Source organism: Trichosurus vulpecula, chromosome 2 (assembly GCF_011100635.1).
Source record: "Trichosurus vulpecula isolate mTriVul1 chromosome 2, mTriVul1.pri, whole genome shotgun sequence".
NCBI classification, from domain to species: domain Eukaryota; kingdom Metazoa; phylum Chordata; class Mammalia; order Diprotodontia; family Phalangeridae; genus Trichosurus; species Trichosurus vulpecula.
In genome coordinates this window covers 10,397,311-10,407,138 of record NC_050574.1, presented here as the reverse complement: position 1 = coordinate 10,407,138, position 9,828 = coordinate 10,397,311, and the positions used below count along the sequence as shown (strand labels likewise).

At 35.1% G+C, this 9,828-nt stretch overlaps 1 protein-coding gene across 1 annotated transcript; it reads right to left on the bottom strand.

Annotated features, from left to right (window-relative positions):
* Positions 1-3,421: 3,421 nt before the first annotated feature.
* LOC118836206 (olfactory receptor 14C36-like) lies at positions 3,422-4,366 on the bottom strand. The gene has a single exon (XM_036743557.1). It carries the CDS (start codon positions 4,361-4,363, stop codon positions 3,422-3,424), a length of 942 nt encoding a protein of 313 aa, XP_036599452.1. The 5' UTR covers positions 4,364-4,366.
* Between the last annotated feature and the right edge of the window lie 5,462 nt (positions 4,367-9,828).

Below are 9,828 nucleotides of genomic sequence, written 5' to 3'. Positions count from 1 at the left end.
TGTTGAGGTAACATAAGGATGGTCTTGCCATCTACCCCACTGAAACTTAGGATTTTTGAGCCTTCAATTTACCCTGTGTCTGAAGTTCATTTTATGGTTTGTCCTTCTACCTAAAATATAAGTTCCTCAAGAGAACAAACTCTTTCCTTTTTTAAAATTTTTCTTTATTTTATTTTAGTTAGTGGAATAAAACAAACATTTCATACAACACTGTAGCATTTTTAAAAGATTATTTCACATGAAACTGAAAATCTATTATGTAAAGCTACTACTTTTAAATATATAAAAAAGTTATAATGTGTTTTTTCTTCCCCCTAATTCTAGAGATGGCTACCATTTGACACAAATGTGTGTGTGTATGTGTGTAAAATCATTCTGTATACACTTCTATTTATAATTTCTTTCTCTGGTTGCAAATAGTGTCTTCCTTTGTATGATCTTTGTAGTTAATTTGGGTATTTATAATAATTAAAATTACTTAGCTTTCAAAATTGTTCTTAAAACATTATTGTTGTTACTGTATATAATATTCTCTTGGTTCTGCTCATTTTATACTTCATTGTTCCATGTAAGTCTATCCATTTTTTTCTAAAAACAATGATTCATCATTTCTTATAGCACAGTAATATTTAATCACAATCATATAGCACAACTTGCTCGGTCATTCTGGAATTGACAGGCACACTCACAATTTCCAATTCCTTGCCATCAGAAAGAGAGCTGCTATAAATGTTTTAGAACATATAGATTCTTTTCCTTTTTCCCTAATCATCTTTGGAAGTAGAGCTAGTAGTGATATTGCTGGGTCGTAGAGTATAGGCATTTTAATAATTCTTTGGGCATAATTCCAGATTGCTCCACAAAATGGTTGGATCTGTTCACCATTCCACGAACAATGAATTAGTTTCTCAATTTTTCCACATCCCTTCAACATTTGTCACTTATGCTTCAATCATTTCCACCTGTCTAGTATGTGTAAAATGATATCTCAAGGTTGTTTTAATTTGCATTTGACTAATCAATAATGATTTAGAGCGTTTTCATGTGATATTTTTTCTTCATTAAAACTACCTGTTAATATCATTTGACCATTTACTAATTGGGCAAATATTTGTCTTCTTATAGATTTGTCAGAGTTCTTTACATATTTGATATATGAGATCTTTATCTGAGAAAGTGGCTATAAAAGTTTCTCGCTATTTTCTGCTTTCTTTCTAATGTTGACTTCATTTGTGTCACTTATAAAAAATCTTTTTAATTTAATGTAATCAAAATTACCCATTTTACACCTCACTCAGCTCTCTATCTCATAAATTGTCTATCCATAAGCTTGGTAAGTACTGTATTTCATGTTCTTCAGATTTTCTTGAATATCTCTCTTTATTTCAATGTCTTCTGCCACTTTTGATTTTATCTTGGTAAATGGTAAAATATTTTGTTTAATACCCCATTTCTGTCACACTGTTTTCCAGTTTTCTTAACAACTCTTACCAAATAATGAATCGTTATCCAAAAAACTTAACTCTTTATATATGTAAAACACAAGATTACTATATATATTTGCTACTGTGAATTGTATATCTACTTTGTTCCATTGATCTACCTTTCTATTTCCTTGCCAGTACTAAACAGTTTTGATAATTACTGCCATATAACACAGTTCAAGATTTGGTACTGCTAAATTTTGTTCCTTTATATATATGTTTTTTCATTATTTTCTCTGATATTTTTGACTTTTTGTTATTCCAAATGAATTTTGTTGTTATTTTTTGTAATTTGGTAAAATGTTTTGGTAGTTTAATTAGGGTGGCATTGAATGTACTGATTAGTTAAGGTCAAATTGTCATTTTGTATTAGATTGGCCCTGCCTACCCATGATCAGTTCAGATTTCTCCTGCTTCCTTTTTTCTATTTGCATTCCCAGTGTGTGGCTCAGTGTTTTGCTGATTGTAATTGATTAAGAAGTCGTTTTTTTCATTCATCCAATTGTTCTTCCTTGCATCCTTTTCCTTTTGATTTTGACATAATTTTTCTTCTGTATTTGCTTCTGGTGTTTCAAATCAGTCTTTCTTTTTTCAAAAAACACACTACTAACAATTGTCCAAATATCTATTGTGCCTTTTTTATTTTTTCTCTGAATCCACCACTTATTATTCTAACATCTGTCCTTATTTCTTTTTTAAAATTTTCATTATTTTATTGCTCTGCTGAATACTTTGATGTTCTTTCACTGGCTGTTTCACTCTTGAATGGTAGGTGGGAGCTGCACTGTGAAAGACATTAATTTCTGCCTGTTGTAGTTTTCATTTAATCCTAGAGACAACAGGGAGCTATTCCAGCTTTCTGAGTAGGAAAGTGACATGGTAAGGCATGTTCCTTATATATGCTAATTTGACAACTGTGTGATGAATGGAGGATGGATTCATGAGGAGGGAAGACCTGAGTCCTGAAAATCAGTTAAGAAATAATTGAAATAATACAGAAGTTTTAGAGAGACTGTGAACTAGGTAAATGGCCATGTGAATGGAGAGAAGTTAAAGAAAAAAGAACATTTCCCTATACAAAGAAGAATATAGAAGGTATATCCAACTGTGGATCTCTATGTCATGCACCCTGCTTTAAAAAAAAAGCAAAACTAACTTAGCATGTTAGGTTTTATAATTATTGAATTTTTAATTTATAGAATAAAACAAGCATTTAGAGAACACAGGATAATTTTTAAAAGATGAGTACATATGAAACTACCAATCTATTATGTACAACTTCTTATTCCTTTTAAGTATATAATAAAATTTTCATTTTTTTCCTTTTGTTCTCCCCCCCCACCCTAGAAATGGCTACCATTATACACAAATAAGTATATATACAAGATTTCCATCTTTTTCTAATATTATTTAGTTTATCATTTCTTAAAGCACAGCAGTATTCCATCATAATCATATACCAAAATTTCATGTTACTTAAAAAAAGAAAGACATGCTATTAATCTCCAAGGATACCCCTAGAACCCCTACATTGAGCTGAACTCTGCATGACTCTAAGGGACCAACATTATCTGTGTAAATTTGAATGGGATAAAGAACCCTCTTAACCATATGTGGTCTACATTCCTTATTTATATGTCACAAGCAGTCCTGCCAAAAGCCACCTAAGAGGTAAGAAAATTATATTGCTTTGAATTCTTGAACATTGCAAATGAATATGATAAAAATGCTACTGATATTGATAGTGTCAAAGTCAATTCCAGGGACTTTTAACTCACTTATCAGTGATTCATCTGCAACTATGGAAATACAAATAGCAACCCATGACTAATATACATGCACATGTATGTATATATACATATATACATATATATGAGATTTTTCATGTATGAATGAATTAGGTTCAACAACATTAGGAAAGAATTATAGTTTATGATTCATTCCTTTAAAAAAAAAAGCTGTCTCTTAATTACTATTCTTAAAGCCTCCTTTATCTGCTTATTCCGTAAACTGTATATAATAGGATTTAGAAAAGGAGCAATTATGGAATAGAATATTGAAAAGATTATATCTTTAATGGACCCAGAATCTGAAGGTGGTTTGAGGTACACATAAGAAATCGAAAAAAGGAACAAAGAAACCACAACGATATGAGGGACACAAGTAGAGAAGGCTTTTCTTTGGTCTTCTTTCACGGGAAATCTGAGCACAGAGGAAAATATGCTAATATAAGATGCAGTGATGAAGGTAAAGCAGCCAACCCCAATCACCAAAACAGAGCCAAGTAAGGATAATGTATGCCTGAATGTCTCTGAGCAAGAGATCTTGAGTAGAGAGGGGATATCACAGAAGAACTGGTGGATCACGTTAGATTGGCAGAAAGACAATTGAAATGTGTAACCAGTATGGAAACCTGCATACAAAAGGCCAGTGAACAAGCATGTTAAGGTCATCTGCATACAGACTCGGGGACTCATGATCACTGGATAGAGAAGTGGTTGACATATGGCAACAGAATGATCACGGGCCATGACAGTGAGCAAAGTTATCTCAACATATGCTATGAAAATCAGCAAGAATATCTGAGCTGCACATCCAGGAACTGAGATAGCTCTGTTGTTCACCAGGGAGTTAACAGATGCCTGTGGAATTGTTATTGATATGAAGCAGGCATCCACAATGGACAGATTCCTGAGGAAAAAGTACATGGGGGTGTGGAGTCTCCTGTCAAAGGTGGTGATGATAACAATGAGGAGATTCCCCATCAAGCCTGCTGAGTAAATGAGAAGCAAAAGCAAAGAATATAAGATCTGCAGCTCACGGGTGTCAGAAAACCCTAGGAGTAGAAATGCAGTCACAGTGGTGGTAAAGTTAGACATTTTCAGATTCTTTCACCCAGTGAGTGACCTAGGAAGGCAGGGAAATATCATAAGTTCTTCATTCTACAATTTTTCAGTGCACAGTATTTGCAAATGCTAGAAGAAATTATTCCATTTTTATTATTACTGCATAAGACCTTGACAGGCTGCATGGCCCCTCTCATGTAATGGTTTTTGACCTTGGGCTCGTTCAGTTATCTCTCAAGAAAACTCTCTATGATTTTTATGGGAGATGACGATCTGCACTGGTAAAGGAAGTATCTGTGCCTGGGCATTCCCTCTATTAAAGAATTTAATGGTAAAGGAAGGAAAGTAATGTTACCATTGACCCCTCATTGACGTCCTTTTTTCTATAATGTACTATCTTTGAGTGAATACATCAGTCTCACCTAAGCTAGAACAAATCAACAAAAATAATGACTTTTAATTTTTTAAACTCCTCTAAAATATGTTCTTAGTCTTTCTTTATATTCTTTTCCCATGGCCATTTCATCTCTACTAATATCTGTGGACAGCTTAGAAGAAAAAGTCAGAAATTTAAAAGGACGTAGTTTCAAAAATGTTTCACAGATTGGTTTGTTGTCCTTAGTCCTCAAAGGCAGCGAAATGACATCACTATGTTAGATTCAAGTTTCAATGTGTACAACTGTGGCTGAGCAGACCATTATGAACTCAGAATGCTCCACCATAGGTTGGGCACAAATATTCCCAATAAACATTTGGAGTGGGTTTTCTAAATTTGTGCATCTTGTGTTTGTTTTGAGAAATTTCAATTCTACTTTGTTTATAGATGACAGCCCCTTCTATGGTGAGAGCATGAGATACTGAACAGTCCTGGGCCATTGTCTTCCATGTCACAAAATCAATTCCGAAATTCTTGAGAGAGACCTTGGTAGTGTCCTTGTATCGCTTTTTCTGAGCACCATGTGAGTACTTGCCCTGTGTGAGTTCTCCATAAAACAGTCAATTTTATGCATGGTCATCTCATCTTTATTAATAGCTATGAACAGCTTAGAGCAAAAAGTCAGAAATGTAGAAGGATATTGTTTCAAAATTATTGGCTGCTTGTGCTGGCAGTGGAGACAGGGACTATAATCTTTTTCTCCTACCACTGCCCTCAACACACTTTCACAACGACTGAAAGAAGAAATTGCAGGTGAATGGGAGATACATACAAAAATATAATTCCCCTATCCAGGCCCAGGAGGACAGTGTAGTCTGCTGACCTGGCCTGCTATTCTCTCGGCTCCTCTGAATATTCTCACTTCATCTAATTGTCACTGTAGCTGGTCACTGGCTCTCCTGATTTTATCATTTCAATTTTCTTCCATTCAGAGGCAACAGTCAATGAAAAGTAAGTAGACTATGACCCTTCAGGTCTACCCTTGTCTTATATGGAATGGTTCCCAAGGGACCAGAATGTCCTGATACTCCATCCCCCTTTCTCTTATGCCTACTACTTCCACAAAGAAATCTTTCAAGGTTAAAGATCTAGGTTTGGGGGTTAGTTGGTAGGCAGATATTTCTTGGTCATTAATTCTTCATGATAATATTTTTAGAGGAGTAGCAAGCAGGTCCTGGAGGAGGAGCTACATTTTTGTTATATTGAAAAGTATTGAGAGGTTGTGGGGTGGGGGATGGCTGTAATCACACACACATACATATATGTATTTTATATATGTGTGTGTGTATGTAATATTTCATTTTCACTTCTTTTCACTTTTGAATTCTGTTCCACTTTCCTCATCTTCCCCTACCCATTGAAAAGGTAACAAAAATATTATACATATGTATATTCAGCTAAAACCAATGACCACATTAGGTATCACTAAAAGAGAGGGAGGGAGAGAGAGAGAGAGAGAGAGAGAGAGAGAGAGAGAGAGAGAGAGAGAGAAGAGAAAGAAAGAAAGAAGGAAAAAAAGAAAGAATGAATGAAAGAAAGAAAGAATGGAAGGAAGGGAGAAAGAGAGAAGAAAAGAAGGAAGGAATGAAGGAAGGAAGGAAGGAAGGAAAGAAAGAAGAAAAGAAAATCTGCTTTAATGTGAATCCTAAATCCATTACCTCTCTATCTGAATGCAGATTGTATGTTTCATCATTGCTCCTATGGAATTGTGGTTTACCATTGTGTTGAGTAGAATTACTGTGTCTTTCAAATTGATTATCTTTATAATATTGTTATTATTATATAAATTGGTCTCTGCTTACTTGACTTTGCATCATTTTGAACAGATCTTCCCAGTTTTTTTCTGAAATTATCCACTTCATTTCTTAAACTGCAATAGTACTCCATCCTCTTTGTAGACCATAATGTGTTTAGCCATTCTCCAATTGAAGCTCATCCCCTCAGTTGCCAATTCTTTGCCACCACAAAAACAGTTTCTATAAATATATTTATACATATATGTCCTTTCCTTCTTTCTTCAATTTCTTTGGAACAAGTTGTAACCCTGGGTAAAAGGGTACTGTTCACAATTCAATTGCTTGTTTGGCATTGCTCCAAATTGTTTTCCACAATGGATGTACCAGTTCAAAGCTAAACCAACATTGTTCCTTCAGTTATCATTTTACAAATGAATGCTATTAGCATGATAATTGAGGGAAATAGTAATCAATTAATGTGATATAAAAAGGAAGAAAGTCACCAACTAAACATAAAATTATACATGAGAGACCTCAGGTACAAGTTTTCCGGGTTGATAGCATCATAATGCCACAACCCAGAGACAAATGCTCCTGGAAGCCCAGCATAAAACTACTTTCCAAATATGTGTCATATGTGAGAACTTAAAATAGAGTTTCTTCAAACTATTGGTACCTGGATTTGGCAAATAAGGTTTCAGCACTGTGTCTGCGACTATCATTGGGGATAATATACTAAGAAGTAATTGGGGAAAACTATGGGAACTCCTGCTTCCTGTATGGCCATATTGACAAGCGGTGTTAAATTTTGCATATAATTTATTAATATTTTGAAAGAATGAACATGAAAGGTTGAATTTTGTTTAAAATTTTTATATGTATTAATCCATTTGTTCTAGTTCCACTCATGGAAGTGGTGAGATCTATGGCTGGGCAGGGATAGAGAGTGCTCTGATGTCAGAAACCTGGTAGCCAGGTAAATGAGTGGGAAAGGGGATAAGTATTAGAGACAGAAATAGGACACAAAAATATGAAATTCACAAATATTTAAAGGAGGTTAGAGAAATGGAAGCTCTCTGGGTTTGAAGATAAAATATACCACTTTCAGGTGACAAATGACCAGATTTGCTTGGTTTCTTTTAACTCCTGTGTTTGCAATTTCAAATTTGTATTCAGCTCTTTTGCAAAGTTTGAAACCTCTCTGCTCAACATCTGAGGTAGTAAACTTTAAAAATAATAGCAACAACAGACAAGTATCATATTTTTTCCCTTTCACTTACTACTTAGTAGCATTGCTGGCATCAGTCATGTCTGCCATAGGTGACCGGACATTTGTTTTTAACCAGGGTGACTACTTGCTTCAGAGACAGAATCGTTTTGTTTTGTTTTGTTTTGTTTTGTTTTGTTTTGTTTTTGCTTTTTTTTTACTATTTGTGAGGAAATACACGGGCTTTAGAAGCAGCAGACTTGGGTTCATATTTAAGTTAAGCCTCTTCCAAAAGTGCAACTTTGAAAGATATGTTTTTCTTCTCTATGCATTTTTTCTCATCCCTAAAATGAAATGATTTTACTGGGTAATCTCCACTTTCTATTCCGTTTATACACCTATGAATGCCCCTTCTGTATCTGAACTGAACTGGGATGCTTGACTGCTTTTTGCTGTTCTACAGGCTGAGTCACATTTCGTTCTAATCAGGCATCCACTTAGATTTCCTTTTCCTAAGATGAGATTTCCCTTTTCCAGGAAAGAATAAAAGTAGGGAAATGTTTGAAAAATAGGGATATGTATAAGGATGCAGAAAGAAAAGGGCAGAGAGGAAGAAAAGAAGGAAGGAAGGAAGGAACGAACGAACGAAAGAATGAAGGAACGAAGGAACAAACGAAGGAATGAAGGAGTAAAGGAATGAAGGGGAAAACAAATAAAAGGGGGACAAGGGAGGGGGAAATAATTCTATTCAAATTCACCATCTTACCTGACTAAGGCCACAAGTCTTGCTGCTAGCTTCTCCAATCTGAAGTGCTCAAAAATGATATCACTGAATTCTTGTGACAAAGACCTCTAGAATTGCCCCAACTCAGGCTGGACTGGCAGAAAATTATGAAGTTTCCATTGTCATCTGGCCATTATACTTCTATTCTCCTTGCTTGGGAAGTGTTTTCCCTCAGTTTTGCCCATTGTATTTGTAGAGTTGGACAGCGCATTTGAAGGGATGGCCCCAAAGGCCAATTTCACCTTTTGCTACAAATTCCTTGCATCTCCTGGGGGACATTGTCCCTACTCTTCAGCCAAATACAGAGAGGTAAAGATCATTTCACTGAGGTAATTGTCTCTGGGTAGCAAAAGACAAGGTGCCAAATAAAGTCCTCTCAGGAGCACTGGGATGGAGTTGAAGAAATATTAATTAATGTGCATGTGTGTGAATCTGTATTATGGCTATAGGATTCATTATTTCTCAGGTTCCCTCAAAAAAATAGAAGTCCCTTTCATCCATTATTGAAAAGGCAGAAGAGGAGAGATCTCAGTGTCCTGAGGAGTCGTTTGGCTTGTAAGCTCAGTTGATACAGGTATGCTGTGGCTATGGTTATGGCTTTGACTGACATGGAGTCAAGATAGTTTCACAAATGTTGAGTAAAATGTTTTAAAATATATTTTACTTTTTGTATCACATTCAGTTCCAAAGAGCCCCTCATCACATTTTTACCTTTCTTTACAAGAGAGAAACTAGTTAAGAAAACCTACCCATAAAGTAATGACATCTGACAGATTAGAAAATATTTGAAATGCACAGCTCCCCATCCTTCTCCTGAGAGGAAAGTGATGTATTCCATCCGTGTGCTTTGTGCTCTCTGGTCTCTTATTCTTATCTTCTTTGACATTTGTCATTTGATCATAGAGTAAACTATATTTTCTTACTTTAACATAACAGTTGTTCTCTAATTTTGTTTTTGTTATGACAAAAAGCTTTGCTATGAATAATCTCATGTCCAAATTACCTTCATTTCTGTAATCAATGTGTTTGAGGTATATGCCCATTGATGTTACTCAGCACTAAAAGTTACACATAATCCGGTGAGTTTCTTGAAAATTTTCAATTGATTTCCAAAATGTTTCTTAGATTTGTAGACCTACCAAAAGTGAAGAAATGTGTTTGTCTACCCCCAGCCTTTCCAAAATTGACTTTTATTATCTTTTTATCAACCTTCAGTGACTTAATGTCCCATCGGTGATCCACACAGTATATGTGATCCTGTATAATACACTTAAACTCTCAGTGCCCTTGGAAACTCCTTAAGAAATATAGGTGGTACCTATCAGATAGGCTAAC

What these genes read in the sequence shown, in the direction of transcription:
- LOC118836206 (XM_036743557.1), bottom strand. Translation starts at nt 4,363, where the DNA reads ATGTCTAACTTTACCACCACTGTGACTGCATTTCTACTCCTAGGGTTT.